Raw genomic sequence first — 19,434 nt, 5'->3', positions numbered from 1 at the left:
TTTGACCCCAGTCAAGTAATCTTTATTATTTTTGCCCACATGTATGAAACTATGCCATGAAACATACCTATGTTTCTGACCATGATTCCTTTCAGTTCATCCACTTGGGCTTGAGTCTCCATCACTTTGTCTAGGCCCTTATTCTCAGAGTGATGCTTCTATAAGAAAATAAGTTTTAACTTACGGTACCCAGACATTATTTACAATAGGAAAACATAAATAAAGGGAATGACAATTTACACTGAGGAATGCTATAAAATTATGTCTCTATTGATATAAAAGATACATGTCACTTCACTGGAAAAATGTTACAATACCCAGGAAAAAATACGGGCAGCATAAAAAAATGCTTCTATACAAACTATAAGTATATAGTCTAAAAATTACCTTATTTTAAATAAAATAAAAATAAATATTATATCAAATATACATGTGACTTATGGGGCAGAGATTTGGGGGCATATATAATCTGTGCTCAGACAAGGAAGAAAGGAGAAAAAAGACTGTAGTTGGGGCAGTGGGGGAAAGAATGCTGCAAAATCGTTCCCCACTTCTTGAGTATGATGAGGTAGGGGCTGGCCCAGCTTCTTAGCATCTGTTCTTGTATCTGCCAGGATCACAACATATAAACTATTTGTATTGGCTTCTCACAGGATCTAGAATCTAAGACACTGATAATTTATATTTTGAAATTATTATCCATAGCTAGCAATTACGGGATGCTTAATACACAATGTTCCAGTCATTTCATTGTGTTAAGTGCTTCAAACGGGATATTACTTAATCCACCCCAAAACTCTATGAAACGATGCTATTATTATCTCTATTTACAGATGAAGGAACAGGTAGAGATTTTGTTCAGAAGGTCACACAGATCTGGAGCTAATGACAAATTGGTTAATTTGAAAGTATTGTTTCTAGCTGACCCTATTTACTTTTGACTAAGCACTGGTATTTTTGTTGTTGGTAGTGTTTTATACAGTTATACATAGATGAACATTTCCTAGTGGGGAGTATGAAACAAACCAACTGCTTGAATAATAAAGGTTTATAAGTAACCAATTTAAAAAGCCTTTATTGCCAGAAGAGTATGTGTGTGTGTGTGTATGTGTGTGCCTGTGTGTATAAAATTTAGAAATGTAATACTCAGTATTAAAAACACAAGAGAAGTGAAAGTATTCAATTACAATACATCATTTTTTTTAACTCACAACAAAATCATACCTAGAGCTTAGGTCTTTATACTCAAATAGTTTCGTGGATAAAAGGGAAGCATTTTGAAAGGTGTCTGACATCATGAAAATATAAATTAAAACCACAATGAGATACCATTACGCATCAACTGGAATGGCAAAACTTAAGACCACATCAAGTATTGGCAAGGATGCAGAGACACTGGAACTGCTGGTGAGAATATAAAATGGTACAACCACTTTGGAAAAAAAAAGTGATGATTTTTTTTTTTTAATTACACACCACCTACCATATGACCCAGCAATTCCATTCCTAGCTATTTATCAAAGAGAAATAAAAACATATGTCTACACAAAGACATACATGGAGATTCACAGCAGCTTTATTCATGATAGCTGAAAACTGGAAGCAACCCAAATATCCAGCAACAGGTAAACGGATAAACAAATTGTGGTATATGCATATACTACTACTTAGCAAAAAGGGCGACAAACTACTGATTTATACAACATGGAAGAATATCAAAAGCCTTACACTGAGTGAAACAATCAAGACACAAAAAAGTACATACTGTATGATTCTATTTACAGAAAGTTCTATAAAAGACAAAATTAATTTTATAGTGATAGAAAACAGATCAGTGGTTGCCTGGGGCAGAGTGTGGGGGAGGGGACCGACATAAGGGAATTTTTAGGGAGATTAAAATGCTGTCTTGAGTACAGTGGTATTTCACAGGTATAAACACATGTAAAACCTCACGAAGCTGATAATTATGGACTCATACAGATGAAGAGAGTTTCAAATTATTAATTTGGGTTGTTAGAAAATTAAATTTGCCTCATGGAAGGGTAGAAGGTTTATGTACAGGTTAAAAGATCATTTGGCATGTTGAACACATTTAAGCATCAGATGGGTAGTTGAACTAGATGATCTTTAATGCTCTTCCGATCATGAGACACTATGACCACTATTAATAGAGAATACAGAGATAATAAAGAATATCACTGTTTTCTACCCTAAAATTGCCCCTTTACATTTTTTTTAATCAGGGAAGTTTTATTATGTTGACTTACAGTAACACAATCAGAAAACTATATTGCAGGTCAGGGCCCCCTAGATTCATAGCGTTTGAAGGTAATAAAGAAGATAAAAATCAAAATACCTTATCCTGAGAAAGATCTTACCAGCTGTGCAGCCAAGACACTGGAGAACTCGCTATTCATGGCATACGGAAGTGCTGTCTGTGCTCTTGAACCATAAGTAGTCTGGAACCTCTTCTTTATCTCATTCAGAAAATTAAAGGCTCGAGAACGTTCAAAATCCTGAAAAGAGATCAACACAGAACTCACATTTAGAAAGTAAACAAAGATGATGTGAGTGATTAAGAACAACAATAAAAAATAGCTAACATTGATTGAGCAATGATTCTATGAGGAGGAACTAGCAATGATCCTATCTTAAAGATAAGTAAAGGAAGGCCCTGAAAAAGTAACTAACTTGTCCAAAGGTCCAACAACTAGTAAATGAAAGAGCTGAGAGTGAATCCAGATATATCCGGTCATTGACAACTGAAGATAATGATAATTATCAACTTCTTGACATCAGGAATTGGGTTTTACTTCCTCCATATATTTTACAGGATCTATTAGAAGGCCCAGCACAAGAATATGTTTAATAAATCCCATAATAATCATACAGTCTTTCATACACACAGATAATACTACTGATATTAACTTCAAATTGAATTTTTTCAATAGTGGTGGTACATTTGAAAAGATCAAGTGACATACTCATGTCTAATCTCAGCCAGCCAAAAATTATGTGTGTTCTCTAGAAGAATACCTTAGAGGAAAAAAATGAATGTGTGTATGTGTGTTTATGTATGTATGTGTATGTGTGTATCAAATTACAGCTCAAGAAATACGAGGCTCGACTCTATCCCAGATTTCATTATTATTTTTTATCTACTCCAAGCTCTTTCACATCAGTCATTTCACATATAGCTGGATTTTTTTCTACTTTTGGAAAATATTGTGAAGCCAGAGATAAAAATCATTGTGATGATCACTATGGTTGACAGTCATTTCCCTTTCACCCAAGATGCTTAGTCTAAGCCGAGGGTTCTTAAATTGGGGTCAATGGTCCAAATTCAAGGGGCCCTTGTACTTGGATAGAAAAAAAGATAATCACATCATTATTTTTATCAATTGTTAACTTATATTTCAATTGTGAATATAGGTAGTATATTCATAACCAAGGTAGTATTAACAGTACCTGTAACTATCACCAACAGAAATCTTTTTTCATATACCATCACAGTTATAGATACCCCAAAATATTGTTAACACCCATCACATCAAGATTATTAGTTATTAGACCCACGACTAGACCTTGTTAATGAGTTAATAAAGAAGCATATATATGACTACATCAAGTTTTTAAAATATTTTGAAAACTACATATATATATATTTCAATACAACTGGCTTTGTTAGAATTGTGTGTGTTTTATACATTTAAAAGCATTCTGGAAAAGGAAAATTAAAAAAAGAAAACAAAAACATTCTGGGAGTGTTCCACAAGTGACGAGTCTGTGATACAACAAAGATTAGGAACCCTGATCTATGGCAACCATGCCAATTCCATGTCTCTTTGTCAGTAGACAGTTTAGAAATGAGCATGCAGCCAATAAGACATGAAAGAAGTTCACTTTGAAAGAAGGGGGAGGGGAGGGCATGCAGCTGGGAAAAGCTTCCTCATTCCTACAATAAGACACTCAAGAAGACACAGTCCCTCTTCTCTGGACATGAATAAATAAGTATGTAGCTCTACATAACCATAATGGCAACCTGTCTGGGAAGAAGGAGACACGGAGGAAAGCAGAGAAGAGAAAGGACCTTAATGACATCATTAAGTTACTGAGAATTTTGGGCTGAGAGCCGACAGTCATACCTAGCCAATGTAAACTACAGGTTTATATAGCTGATCATAATGTACTGTAATTTTGTTTTTCCAAAGTTCACACACATGAAAGAATTCATTAACTACTGATAGAAGGAATGACGTTATCTAATTTAACATTCCAGGTAAACAATTTTTGAGAGGTTTTGATATCAAAGAATTATAATTATGAACACCAATTCTCACTACAAAATAGAATATAGAAGTTGCAACAGGCTAAGCTAAAACTCTACCAAAATCGAATTGATTTGCACATACCCCAGTATCAAGTTTTCTTATCATTTGCTGCTCTATATGACAAATGCAAAATATTAACAATTCCAGCTATGTAAAGTTCGCATCACCTTTGCCCACCATAGGTACAGATCAGCAGTCCCCAACCTTTTTGGCACCAGGGACCAGTTTTGTAGAAGACAATTTTTCCAAGGACTGGGGGAGGGGGAATGTTTTCGGGATGAAACTGTTCCACCTCAGATCATCAGGCATTAGTTAGATTCTCATAAGGAGCATGCAACCTAGATCCCTCGGATGTATAGTTCATCACAGGGTTCGCACTCATATGAGAATCTAATGCTGCTGCTGATCTGATAGGAGGTGGAACTCAGGTGGTAATGCTCATAGGCCACTCACCTCCTGCTATGTGGCCTGGTTCCTAACAAGCCACAGACCTGTACCAGTCTGCAGCCTGGGGGTTGGGGACCCCTGGTGTAGATAATAAAGAACTGGCTGTATTAATAGTACACATAGTTAAATAGCAATATGTCTTCAAGTTACTTACATCATCAGTGATACAAAGATATACAATCCTGTCTTGGCAGATGTAATGAAACAAATAACTGTAGAATAAAAGATATAAAACTTACTGTGGTTATAAGCAACATCACTTTTACTTCTATCTTCTATCTATGTATAAGCAAGTTCAGTACTGCCAATGTCACCACATTACTTACAGATACAGTCTATTCTCCCTCTTCCCCTTCCCAATATACCTGTTTCTTTCAAGTCAAACTGAGAGAAGTAAATAAGAAATAAAAAGAAGATCTCTATTCTAGCTACATAGCACAACAGCATGTGTATTACCCATTAGAACCACAGCTGCAAAAGCATAATTGGACTCTCAAAGCATGAACAAGAGATGACATCTTAGGAGGAGCATGTAATTAAGATTAACCCCCAATAGGCCATATGGTTTTCTTTGCCATATGGTTTTCTTTGCTTTTTCCTAAGTTCTTAAAGCAAACATCTTTTCTACCAAATTCTCAACATTTGAGTACCTACTTTGAGTTAGTTACTGTGCTGGAAGTTGACGATACAAAAAAGCAAAACCACCAACTCCCAGTCTTCACAGGGATCACAGTATAAGAAATTACAGTGCAGCATGGCAAACAGGATGACAGGAAAGTTAAAGGCAGTACATGGTGCTCTGGGGACATATTAATAGATGAGGCACGAAATGGAGATTTGCCAAAGGGTAACCAGAAAGACTTCCTGAAACAAGTGATGTCTGATTTAAGACCTGAAGAATAAGTAACAGACGGCAAGGTAAAGAGTGAGTGAAATGCCAGGTGTGGTGGTTCATGCCTGTAATCCTAGCACTTTGGGAGGCTGAGGCAGGCAGATTGCTTGAGCTCAGGAATTCAAGACCAGCCTGGGCAACATGGCAAAATCCCATCTCTACAGAAAATACAAAAATTAGCCAGGCATGGTGGCTCATGCCTATAGTCCCAGCTACTCGGGAGGCTGAGGCAGGAGGATCACTGGAACCCAGGAAGTTGAGGCTGTAGTAAGCCGAGACTGCGCCACTGCATTCCAGCCTGGGTAACAAAGTGAGACCCTGTTTCAAAAACAACAACAAAAAAAAAAAGTCAGCGAAGAGTTTTTCCAGAGAGGAAGCAGCAAGCATAAGGGCCTAGAGATAAAATAGCACATAATAGATTTAGGAAAGTAAAATCGGCTCACATGACTAGAGTACAGAATGTGAAGAAAAGGTAAATTATCTGGACAGACGAGGCTGGACAAGTCAGCAAAAACCAGGTTATACAAGACTTTATAAACCACACTGTGCATTATCCTAAGAATAATGAACAAGCATCCAAAGGTTTTAGCCTAGGGAGGCTGTGATCAGATTTGCACTTTAAAAAGGACACAGTGGCTAGAGTGTGGAAAACTGACTCAAAGGAGGACCAGACAGGAGACTACTGCAGTATACCGGGTAAGAAATGAGGAGGGAAATAAACTAAAGTAGAATGGGTAATAAAGAAAAAGGGACAGAGCAGATAGAAGGCAGCATTTATAGAACTTGGTGACTGGCATGAGACAGGTTAACTAAATTTTGCCTCCCAGATTTATACCTTGGGCAAGTGGATAGATAGGAGTACCTGTTGAATTATATTAATGTTCACAGAGGACTGACATGAATTACAAGGAGATACAGGAACTCAGGCAAAATCTTTTCCTCTAACACTCTAAAACTATTTGCACCATTTCCACCAATGACTTCCACATTGCCATATCCAGTGGCTCTCTCTGAAACATATGATAGTGTTGACCACTTTCTTTTGGAAAGTGTTTTCTCTTCACTAGATTTCTTGACATAAGGTTTGCCTGGTGCTATAGACTGAACTGTGCCCTTTCAAAATTCATATGTTATAGTGTGACTATATTTGGAGACAAGGCCTTAGGGAGGCACTTAAGATCAGATGAGGTCATGAGGGTGGGGTCCTCATGATGGGATTAGTGGCTTTGAAAAAGAGGAAGAAAGAGATCACTCTCCACCACCTGAGAACACAGCAAGAAGGTAGCCATCTGCCAGCCAGGAAGAAGGCCCTCATCAAGAACTGAATCGGTGGGCACCTCACCCAGACTCCAGAACTGTGAGAAACAAGTATCTGTTGTTTAAGCCACTCAGTCTATGGTATTTTGTTACAGCAGCCCAAGCAGGCTAATATACCTGGTTTATATCATAGTCCCTTTCCCTCTACACTAACGTTTTCTAGCTTCATTAGCCTCCTGCTTTTTTCACACTTACTCCCTGGAGGGCAGCACGCATTCTCATGTTTTGTTGTTGTTTTCAGCTACCACAATTGTGCTAATGATTCCCAAATCTAGATCTGACCTATCTCCTGAGCTCCAGGACGACCTACACTACTGTCTACTAGACATATCCAACTAGACATACCATAGACAGCTTAAACATGACATGCCCAAAATGAAAGTCATCACTTTACCCATAAAATTTGTTTCTCCTAAACCAGACTTGTGAGTCACTTGGTGCACAGGCCACAAAAGGTAGCAAGGTATGATCCCTGCCATCAAGAAGCCTACAGTCAGGGTACAGAGATAAACAATCATTTCAATTATAATACAGTCTGAGGCCGGACACGGTGGCTCATGCCTGTAATCCCAGCACTTTGGGAGGCTGAAGCGGGTGGATCAACTGAGGTCAGGAGTTTGAGACCAGCCTGGCCAACGTGGTGAAACCCCATCTCTACTAAAAATACAAAAATTAGCCAGGCATGCTGGCGCGCACCTGCCATCCCAGTTACTCAGGAGGCTGAGGTGGGAGAATCACTTGAACCCAGGAAGTGAAGGTTGTGGTGAGCTGAGATTGCGCCACTGCACTCCAGCCTGGGCAACAAGAGTGAAACTCCATCTCAAAAAAAAATAAAACATAAAATAATAATAATAATAATAATAACAATACAGTGTGATAAGTGTTACAATATGAACAAATTAGATGCTATGTAGACACATAAAAAGAGTGTCTGATTGGGGTGACTGACTCAGTGTTAGTGTTCAGGGGTTTCTGGAAAAGGAAACATCTAAGTTCAGGAACCCGAAGTGAGATTTTTTAAAAAGTAAGCAGATAAATATATTCCAGTAAAAGGTAACAGCTATTGCAAAGGCTAGGAAGAGAGAAAGAACCTAGCATTGAACTGCAAATGGCTACGTATGGCTGGAAAGCAAAACTGAGGACTAAAGTAGTAAAAGATGAGCCCAGAGAAGGAAAAAGTGGCAGATCTTGAAGAATATTCCAAGTCCTGTTAAGGAATTTTACCTTGAGGGCAGACAGTATCTGTTGAACATGATCAGAACTGCCCTTTTAGAGGCATTAAACTACAAATTAAGAAAGTATTTCGCTTGGGACCTGTAAAGTGAGCAAAAGTTTACATGGAGGCTTAAGAGGAGAACAACATTCCTAGAAGATAACAAAAGCATGAAAAAAGGTACCAAAGCTCAAAATAACACAGCTAGATCAGAGGCACAGGTAGAGAGGCATGGCAGACAGATAACATCTCCTTCTACTATAAGTGCATTTTAATTGGATTACATATTCTATACTCTCTTAAAGCTACATATGGCTGTGACTAAATTCTGGCTCATAATACATGAGCAGAAGATATATGCCCTATTTCCCAGTCTTGCCTCTAAAAGGACTACATGTGCTTTCCCTGGACATTTTCCCAGGAGCTACCTAGAAACACAGTTTGTAAGTCTAATACATTTTTAGGGAAAGTATAAAGCCCAAATCATAAGAGGCTAGGATTATTTAACCCTTAACCTCTAGGCCCACAAACCTATGCTGGCAGGAAGAGGGCTACAAAATGTGTACAATTCCCAAAGATGATATACTCTCTAACTCCCATTTTGGATGTGGCCAGAAAGGAAGAACTTCTTGTAGAACAAAGCCAGGAGTCAGGGAAAAAAGGTGAGGGAGTTCCTCCAAGAAAGCAGAACCACTAACCACTACCTGGTCAGAATAGGGGTCTTTGAAATTGTGTGAGGCAATTATTTGATCATTACTGGAAAGCAATGACTTCTACATGTTTCTCATTCTTCCCTTTTCCAAATGGGAGTTTGTAACTCTCACTATGATGATCCTTATTTCACCGTTGTCTACTGGGTTAGGCTGGGAGAGCAGGGAAAACATATGACTTATCTTTTAGTTTATGGTCAGTAGACCACAGGAGCCACACCAGGGCCTGATGGACATGCTGGACTTGGAGCCAAACACAGTGACTAGATAGGTCTTTTGAGCTACCTTTCTCAGAGAAGAGGCGTATTCTATGTTTGGGAAGAAAGGTTCACTGAAATATCTGGGTGGCCAGAAGAGCAGACTGGAAGACTGCAAGTCATCCCCTGATATCCTATAACTTCCTCCAGAGTAACAGAGTTTTAGTTGAGCCTACGACTGGATAGCCAGAAGAAAATTCCTGGCCTCCCTTCTAGCTATGTTAGCTACATGACTGTGTAGTGAACAATAAGATGTAAGTAGAAACTTCTCAACAATATCAGGCCACTTCTGGGTCCTGCCTTTAAAATTACTGGGCAAGCACTGGGATATAACAAGCACCAAAGGAGCTGCCTTGGCCAGAGGTGGGAATTAGGGAATTGGAAATGGCAGAGCCACCCCAACATCCCAAACCACTCATCTCTGGACTATCTCACTAAAATTAATACTGTATCTCGGGGGTCTCTCTCACAGTAGCTTAGAGTGGACCTTAAACTGTATAAGGGGTTAGCCATAGAAAGTAATAAGGACCTCATTCTGAGATAAGAACTAAGGAAGTAAGGCTGGGTTAAGTAAGAAAAGATTTTCAAGTGCCAATGGGGAAGGTTGAGGCACTTTTTAAAACTAACTACTAAGATTTCCCATCTATGGCCACTCTAACAGTCACCAGAGTGATCTTTCTAAAGCAAAAACTGACTGAAGGCCAGGCGCGGTGGCTCACGCTTGTAATCCCAACACTTTGGGAGGCCAAGGCAGGTGAATCACTTGAGGTCAGGAGCTTGAGACCAGCCTGGCCAAGATGGTGAAACCCCGTCTCCACTAAAAATACAAAAATTAGCTGGGCATGGTGGTACACACCTGTAATCCCAGCTACTCAGGAGGCTAAGGCACGAGAATCATCTGAACCTGGGAGATGGAGGTTGCAGTGAGCCAAGACCGCACCACTGCACTCCAGCCTGGGTGACAGAGTGAGACTCTGTCTCTAAATAAATAAATAAATAAATAAAACCTGACTGTGTCACATCCTGGCTGAAAACCTTCAATGCCTTCCCACTGCCCACAGGGTAAAGTCCAAGCTCTTAATATGGCCTACAAGGCTCTACATGACTTTTCTTCTACCCATCTCTCTTTAGCTTTATTTTCACCATCCTGGGCACCAGTCACAGAGAACAGTCTGCAATTCCCTAAATATGCCCGCCCTATGATCTCATGCCTCCATACTTCTCTACCTGCTGTTCCTTCTACTTGGAATACCATCATCCTATCTACTACTTCCCACCCTCCCACCCTTGACATCATGGATTTGACTGCCTCCCTCATTAAACTATAACCCTTATGAGGCAAATACTACATTTCTTGTTATATCCCCAGCACCAAGCAAAGTGCCTGGCAATAGTTAAGCGCTCAGTAAATATTTACTGAAAGAACGAACAAAGGAACATTATCTATCTTATCTGAATCATTTCACATATCACACAGCTCTAGAGCAAAGTCATTTTTATATTTAACATTTCCATATCTTTCTTCAAAATAAAATAATATCACTTCAATAACAGAATAAAATAATTACAAGTTAAATTTATAAGTAACAAAACCAGATATTTTCTAAGTTGTTGAAGGTTACTATTCTGTCAGCTTATTCAAATTATGTACCTAGAAGCTTGTTTTCTACTTTTCTACCATTCTGATTACAGTAACAGAATTCCCTTCTTTCATCCCTTACCACATGCAGAACAGAACTCACTTGCCATGTGAGTATGTTAGTTTGTTATTTTCTGAAGGTATCTTGGCCAGAATCTGCTCTGTCACCTCCAGGAAGTTTCCTCCACACCAAGCATGTTTGGCAAGGATAGTGGTCCCCCTGGCAACAACAGCAAAAAGAATCGCCATGGCTTCAGTCTATCAAAAGGAAAAAGACACAGATTTAGAATATTTATTTGACATAATCTTTCAAAAGTAACTTACTATCATTTGCCAACATACTACCTGGAGATAATATCTAACAAGGTACTATAACATGAAACTTAACAACAGACTTAACAGCAGGCTTTAACAAAAGGTCAAAGTTTCCTACAAACTTACAACCTAAGCCATGCTTGTATGCATATAAAGAGACATACAAAACACATATACACACACACACACACCCCATTGATAGATTTCATTTACAAATTATTACAGCACAAACAGATTTCACCCTTTTGAAAAGCAATGACTATAGATAGCAAAGGTACATAAAGATGTCTTCATTCTTTAATGTAGAAATTTCATCCTGAAAATTTATCCTAGAGAAATAGTTCAACAGAAGACTCTAGATTCATAAAGATAACTATTAACAATAAAAATAGCCTATATTTATTGTTTACTATGTGCCAGGTACCATTTTAAGTACTTTATAATTATTAATCCATTTAGTCCTCACAACTCAATGAGATTATACACTATTATGATACTTCTATTATAGATGAGAAAACTGAAGCACAAATGACTTAAATAATTTCCCCCAAATTACAGAGCTAGTAAGTGTGGAGCTGCAATTTAAACCTAGGCAGTACGGTTCTAGAGCCCATAATCTTATCCTTTTACTGTACACTGCCAGTATAAAGTCATTATCCATAATAGAAACAAAGTGAAAATAACTCAAAGCTTCCACAAGAAAGGAATGGTAAGACCCTTCATAAACAAAACATTACTAAAACAATATGGCATGAGTTTAAGATTATTTTCCTTAAGTCTGCCTATGAATATGTGCTATTATTTCCCACCTAACAAGCCCAGCTTCTCTTATTTAATGACGTAAACATAAAAAGAGATGAACAAATGCTTTACTAGTCTTCGATTAACTGTTAAACCTACTCTTATTTGTTAACGCTCAGCACCCAACATACCAGTGGTTCTCAAACTGTAGTGGGAATACGAATCATCTTGTGTGGCAGAGTATGAGTCACTTGCTAAAAATTCAAACTCTTCGCATCACTTCCTGAAATTCTGATTCCGTAGGCCTGAGGTAGGGCCCTGGAATCTGTATTTAACACAAGTCTGTCTGGATGCAGGTGATTCACACAAATATACTTTGTGAAACACAACAGCAAACTACAAACTGCTTGAGAATAGGGAATATGCAGATTCCTTATTGCAATCCCAGCATGGAAGGACAGCACACAGAGCAGAAGGTGCTCATCTGTCTCTTGGGCTGAATGTCTCTTGGGGGTCTCTGTTTCATTCCTACTCTTGAATTGAAGTTGTTCCTCAGGGTTGTGATCTCGACCATCTTCTTTCTAGAATTCTCCTTACACATAGGTAGCAAGTTATAGTTTCCAAATTGCTGTCTTATACTTTAATTTCCCTTGATCCTAAAGCCTCCCTAACTGTGGATCCTACTGTTCTGTTTCTTTTCTTTTTTTTTTGAGACAGGATCTTGCTCTGTCACCCAAGCTCCAGGCAAGAGTGCAGTGGCACAATCTCGGCTCACTGCAGCCTCCACTTCCCAGGCTCAAGTGATCCTCCTAACTCAGCCTTCGTAGTATCTGGGACTACAGGTGTGTGCCACCATACCCAGCTATTTTTGTATTTTGTTGTAGAGACAGGGTTTCACTATGTCACCCAGGCTGGTCTTGAACTCCTGGGCTCAAGAGATCCATCTGCCTTGGCCTCCCAAAGTGTTGGGATTACAGGCATGAGCCACCATGCCTGGCCCTGTTCTGTTTCTTCAAAGCATTGCTACACATTATCTCTGCTCCTCTGCCTCCTTTTAATTCTTCTACTTACTATAATCTGGCTGTTGCCCTTAACACTCCAAAAAACCACGCTTCCTAAGGTCACCAACAGCCTTTGTGTTGCAAAATACAGTGGTTGCTTCTCTATTCTTACCTTATTTGACCTCTCAGGCAGTCAACACTGCTGACCAACCCTCCTTGAAATGCTCCTACGTCTCTGGCTGCTCTTTCTGTCTTCTTGCTGACTCTTCCTCCTCTACCTGACCTCTAAATGTTGACTTTCCTCCGGGACTGATTCTGTGCCCTTTTATTCCCAGATGAGCTCAGTTAGATCTGCCATTTTAAACATGATTTATTTGCTGAAGATAAATTGCATACAGAAAAAAGGAAGAGTGCTGAGGAAAAAACCCAAAGCACAACCAACAGTTGAGGGAAAGGTAGATAGAGACTCACAAAGACTAAGGAGGACCAAATGGGAAAGCCAAAAGTGTGGTGGCCCAGAAGCCAAAAGGAAAGAAAGAGAATGAAGACTGTAAAACCATCAATGAAATTTTATAACAAGGAAGGAGGTCATTGCTTAGGGTCAAAGAGACATACAGTAGAGAGGAACAAAAACGCAAAGAGAAACAGAGATAAGAAATCATATGGTCCCTGGAACAGAGAGATGAAAAAGTAGGAGCCTCAGTCCCTGTGCAGGTTCAAGAAGAAAACTGAGCTTGGCAACAATTAATACAAAAAGATCTAGTGTTTCAGTGGACTGTAAGTTCATTATGAACCAACAGTATGAGATATTGCTTAAAAATGCTTACATAATCTCAAAGTACATTAAGAAACAGGGTGTCTTGACCTGTTTAAGTACTAGTCCCATTACACTCTGTGCTGGTTAGAACATATGTGAAATACTGAATTCAATTCTGGGTAGAATATTTAATGATTGGACAAAAGGGAGACAATATGGGTGAGAGACATGGAGATTATGTCATCTGAAGACTGGCTGGAGGAACCAGAGATATGTAACATGAGAAAGAGGACTTAGAAGGAACATTACAATAGTTTTTGAGTTTATATAAAGTACAGTCACCTGGAACAGGGAGCACATTATTCGGAATATAACTAGGAACAATGGATATAAGTTATAGGCAAGTAGTGTTTCATTCAATAAAAACAGTCCCCAACTTAAAAATGACTGTTAAACAGTGGGTACATAGCAACAGAAATTTTACTTTCCTTCCAGATGTCACTAATGGGAATTCCTTCCTCTCTCCTATACTGCTAAAAATCCCACCTATGAAGTCTTACCTGCCCCCACTGTAAACGTCTTGTAATAGAATCCATAACGTCTTGATGAGTATTGGGATAACAGAAACAACTGTGGTACAATGAACACTGCATTTGAAGTTAGAAAACCTGGCTCTGCTAATTATTAGCAGTATATAAATGCCTACTAAACCATGAAGTGCTATATAAAGATAAGATCCAAGAAGAAAAAGAATGAAAAGATAAGCCAGAGAGAGAAGGGAAGAAAAAAAGATAATGCAACATAAAGGAAAGCCCCATATCAACTCTGTTCCTCTTTGTTCTCCTATTCACTCCTCACTTGGTCCCACAGCCATCATCCCAATTCTACTTCATTCCTGCTAAGAACCCTGTATTAGTTTCTTGTAGCTGCAGTAATAAAGTACCAAAAACTTGGTTGCTTAAAACAACAGAAATGTATTGCCTACCAGTTCTGAGGATTAAAAGTCCAAAATCAAGGTGTTGGCAGGGCTATGCTCCCTCTGAAACCTGTAGGAGAGAATCTTTCCTTATCTCTTTCTAGCTTCTGATAGTTTGGTGGCAATCCTTGATGTTCCTTGGCTTGGAGATGCAGCACTTCAATCTTTACCTCTGTAGTCACATGGTGCACTCTGTATCTGTGTCTTCACACTGCATTCTCTGTGTCTCTTCTCTTTTATTATATGGATGCCAGTCATATTGGATCAAGGGCCCACTCTACTCCAGTGTGACCTCATTTTCAATTACATCTTAATTACATCTGCAAAGATCCTATTTCTAAATAAGGTCCCATTCACAGGTACCACGGGTTAGGACTTCAACACAGCTTTCTGGAGGACACAATTCAACCCACAACAAGCCCCCATTTTAAACTGATACTACACCTGATCTTAGCCAAAAAGCTGACAAGCAATGCAGACTTCCATTTTAGAAACTCACTGTTCACCCAAACAAATCCTACTCTTCCCTTTCCAGATACTCATATTGCCCAACTTGCCTCCCTCTCTAAAACCTCTATCCCTTCTTTTTCCTTGCTCATATTGGAGGACTGTCCTTAGAGCTAAGGGCTAGAAGGGTCACCCACAACAGCTTAGAGTTAGAAAAGTCTGTTTTTACTATGTTAAGGGACTAAAGAAATGATATTTTTGTTCTAGTTGTTGGGTTTCAAAAAAAAGATATGCTATAAGGGAATTCAAATGAGAATTATAAATGCAGTCTTTTAATAGAGGAGTTATTGTAAATTGTGGGGAAGGTCTTCAAGTCCACTAAATTAAAAGTTAAAATGATACTGGTTGGCATAACAATGTAAATGTCATGGATAGCATTATTTATAGAAGAAAATACATCCAGCGTTCCAAACAACAAGCTTACAACAGTACTTTTAAAATATATACATTTGTAAGTAAGGAATTGCCTGTATAAAAAAATTTGGTAATAAAATAGAACAGCAATGATGAAACTGCTCCTTCTCAGCAAAAGCATCTTCAAGTAGAGGCTGAAGACAGTTTCAGGTAACTAAGGGGAAAGGCCAAGTCCATGTGTTTTGAGAAATCTTTTAATTCTGCATTTGTATTTTGACAACGCTGAAAAATGTATAACAATATTCTGGATCATCTACATGTGTGTCTTATAAATGAGCAATGGCACACAATTCAGTGCTGCACTTGCATTCCTGTCTATAAAGAAATAGGTGTCAATAAATCACCTAAAATGACAATGCTTAATGTTTACATCTTAGAAGCATCTGGCTGATCTTAGGTTGGCACATCCTAAATTCATGACAGTCATGACTCAAGCACTCTTGTACTGCTGTTGTTTTTAATCCGTTATAAAGACAAAATTTGTCTTTTGCAGTAATGATTTACAATTGAAAGATATCTGCATGGAATAAGACTTCAGTTTTGGCTGGGCGCAGTGGCTCATGCCTGTAATCCCAGCACTTTGGGAGGCCGAGGCAGGTGGATCACCCAAGGTCAGGAGTTCGAGACCAGCCTGATCAACATGGAGAAACCCTGTTTCTACTAAAAATACAAAATTAGCCAGGCGTGGTGGCGCAGGCCTGTAATTCCAGCTACTTGGGAGGCTGAGGCAGGAGAATCGCTTGAACCCAGGAGATGGAGGTTGAGGTGAGCCAAGATCATGCCATTGCACTTCAGCCTAGGCAACAAGAGCAAAACTCTGCCTCAAAAAAAAAAAAAAAAAAAACCCAAAAAACTTTAATACTTAAGACTTTAAATGACATCCTGAAAATAACAATGTGGCAGAATAACATTACCACTTAAATTATCTCAGGCGAAGGAGAAAGTAATACTCAAAGATGTGTTTCTTGGCCAGGCACGGTGGCTCATGCCTGTAATCCCAGCACTTGGGGAGGCCGAGGTGCGTGGCGAGACCAGCCTGACCAAAAATGGTGAAACCCCATCTCTACTAAAAATACAAAAAACAATTAGCTGGGCGTGGTGGTGCGCACCTGTAATCCCAGCTATTCAGGGGGCTGAGGCAGGAGAATTGCTTGAACCTGGGAGGTGGAGGTTGCTGTTAGCCGAGATCGCGCCACTGCACTCCAGTCCAGGTGACAGAGCAAGATTCCGTCTCAAAAAACAAAACAAACAAAAAAAGATGTGTTTCTACCAAGTAGAAACCAAATGATACCAAAACATGCTGTGTGAACAGAGGTTATACAACTGTTCAAATAAAGTAGTACAATTAACTCATTACATAGCACATGGTGATAGGCAATGCAAAATTTTTAAAAAGTATTCTGTATCATTATTTATATTATTGCAGGAGGACCTATTATGTTAATTCTTGCAAGAGTTCATTGGCAGAATGTTTCATAGGAAATATAAAAAGGAAATTAATTTTTTTCCACCTTTATATCATGAGCAGATTATTAAACTAACTGGCCCACTAAATTAATGGAGGGAGGTACACAAGGTGCCTGGGAAGAGACAGGAGATCATTTTAGGAGGGATGGATGGAACGAGAAAGCATAGAGGTGAGAACAAAGTAAAGAAGGTACATAAGTTAGCCTGATAAGATGAAATGGTCCACCTTTGGTGAATGAGAAGGTTGAGGAATATGGCTGATGGCCTTACATAAAGAAGGCCTTGTATAAATCATGTCATTTAAATTTGATCAAATAGGGAGTCTTTCTATCTCAATCCAACACGTATGTACTGGCAGGTTACTATATGACAGTCAAAGTAGACACTAGAGGTATAAAGTTAAGGAAGAAGGGATTCCAATACTTGAGGGAGCCATAGAACAATGGGGAAAGACATATAAATAAACGCGATAAAGAATAATAAGTGAATAATCTCAGAATGTCCACAATTGCTCAGAAAATGTCTTAATGTTTTGTGATGATCTCACCTTGGATGAAGAACAGGAATGTAGGTGTCAGCCTATGCCTTAGGAATTTCCTCAGTATACTGTTAGGATTATTTATCCTTGGAAGAGAGCTCAAAGTGTCTATTTTACCCTATTTTCCCAGTGCTCAGCACAGTGCCTACCATCTAATATTTCCTCAAATATTTGTTGAATAAATGAGTGAACATTGAGCATATTTTGGTTTTAAATATACTATAAATGGTAGATAACTTTATATTCAGAAGGACCTGGTAAGAATAATATTTTCACAACCAAACTATCTTTCTCAGTAAGATAAAGCAGTTGAGCTAATAGTAATTCAATCCCCCACTCTTCTCTCTGGGTCTTATAAGGAATAAACCAACTATAGATAAACCATGAATTCTGATGCAACAACCTTGGAGGAGATAGAAGAATGAAGAATAAACACTGCTTAGACAGGGGAAAAGAAGAGGTGTTTATGAAAAGTCATGTTACAGATCAAGATTATTCCTGTTGGTATTACAACTATTCTTTCTGGACGATGCTCTGAGACCCAGTCCGATCCCTCTGACTTTCTTAGGATAGGATCCTACCCTTTCAAGTCAACCACCTGTTTTATTTCGCATTAACCAATATATAACATAATCCCGATTATTCCTGTTTTCCCCTCTAGACACAAACATGTAAGTTCCTGAGAGTAGCAACCTCTTAAGTCTTATTTACAGCTGTATCCCCTGCACTTAAAAGTGTCAAGCATATACCAGCCGTTCAATAAATATTTGTTAAATATATGAATGGATCTGCACTCAGCCACAGGTATTCAAAGGGAATTAATATCCCAAACATGACTGTATCCTCTGGGATCAATGGAGGGAGAATGGAGATACAGGTAGTTGAAAGCAATTAATGAGGCCGAATGAAGACAGTTGATTGTGAGAGTTATGGGAGGGGGAGATGTAAAGCATTTACCAAAGTACGCGGTCAGAATTTGACAAACATTGGCCACTAATAAAAACACCAAACAGGTCTGAAGCTGAGGAAACGGGTCGGTCAGAAATACAGTTCCTGAACAGACGAAGAAGGGGACTGTCAATACTGAGCAGTGGAGGAAGGGCGAATAAGGGGCTAGGAACCCACGAAGGAGCATAAACAGCCAGAAGTAGAAGGTGAAGCAGAAAGTGACGTCATGGAACAAGGACGTAGAGAGTTTTTGGAAGACTCAGGGGATCTCAAGAGATTTAAATGCTACAGAAAGGTCTTGTAGAATGCAAACTGAGAAAAAGTTAACATTTTTTCCCTCCTGTAATGACAGCTTAAGTGACGCATTCTGACACTCTAACTCGAAGCCTTTCCAGTGGCATAAGACGCCAAAACTGGTCCTGCCCGACAACTGAAACTGTCGACACCAGAGAAGCCCAAGCCACCCTTGCACTGCCTCCTCGCTCCACCCCAGCACCTTTCCGTCTACGCCTCTGCCCTCTCCCCGCAGTTCTCTCCTCGCCTCCCGCAGAGCGCGCCCCACTCCATTTACCTGTCCGGGCACCCTCTAAGGGCGCGTGGGCTCGGGACCGAGGGGCGCGGGTCAGCGAAGTGTCGCCAACTGCCAGCTCCCAGAGCAGGCTGGGACCGGACGCCGGGACCGGACGCCGCCGACTTCCGCATGAAGCGCCCCGCCTACGCGTGGCCTCTTGGGAGTGGGAGCGCTCCTCCAATGGCAGCAGGCGACAGGGCTAGGCCTGCTGCGTTCCCAGCTGCCCGCACTTCCCAGGAGCCGTACTGCATTCTGGGAGTAGTAGTTCCGACTGGAGTATCCCTGAGTGTCTCACGTTCGTTCGACATTTCTTGTGGTAAACAGCGTCAAATGCCGTATAGGGATCCGGGAAAATGAGAGGATGCAGGCTAGATAAAGAATCTACCAGCAATG

At 39.6% G+C, this 19,434-nt stretch overlaps 1 protein-coding gene across 3 annotated transcripts in view; it reads right to left on the bottom strand.

Annotated features, from left to right (window-relative positions):
• VAMP7 (vesicle associated membrane protein 7) overlaps positions 1-19,192 on the bottom strand; it is a 59,488-nt gene extending 40,296 nt beyond the window's left edge. The window contains exons 1-4 of one of the 3 annotated variants that reach the window (XM_050775506.1): positions 19,042-19,192; positions 4,933-4,990; positions 2,379-2,516; positions 68-158 (exon numbers count right to left, since the gene is read on the bottom strand). In XM_050775506.1, the coding sequence (XP_050631463.1) occupies positions 68-158; positions 2,379-2,516; positions 4,933-4,990; positions 19,042-19,172 (418 nt within the window). In that variant the 5' untranslated portion in view covers positions 19,173-19,192. Of the gene's footprint in view, positions 1-67; positions 159-2,378; positions 2,517-4,932; positions 4,991-10,888; positions 11,064-19,041 lie in introns of those variants that run through there. The other 2 variants (XM_050775505.1, XM_050775507.1) reach the window with 2 other exon arrangements.
• Positions 19,193-19,434: the final 242 nt, after the last annotated feature.

The sequence above is a fragment of the Macaca thibetana genome, chromosome X, assembly GCF_024542745.1.
Source record: "Macaca thibetana thibetana isolate TM-01 chromosome X, ASM2454274v1, whole genome shotgun sequence".
Taxonomy (NCBI): Eukaryota; Metazoa; Chordata; class Mammalia; order Primates; family Cercopithecidae; genus Macaca; species Macaca thibetana.
This window is presented reverse-complemented; position numbering and strand designations above follow the sequence as displayed.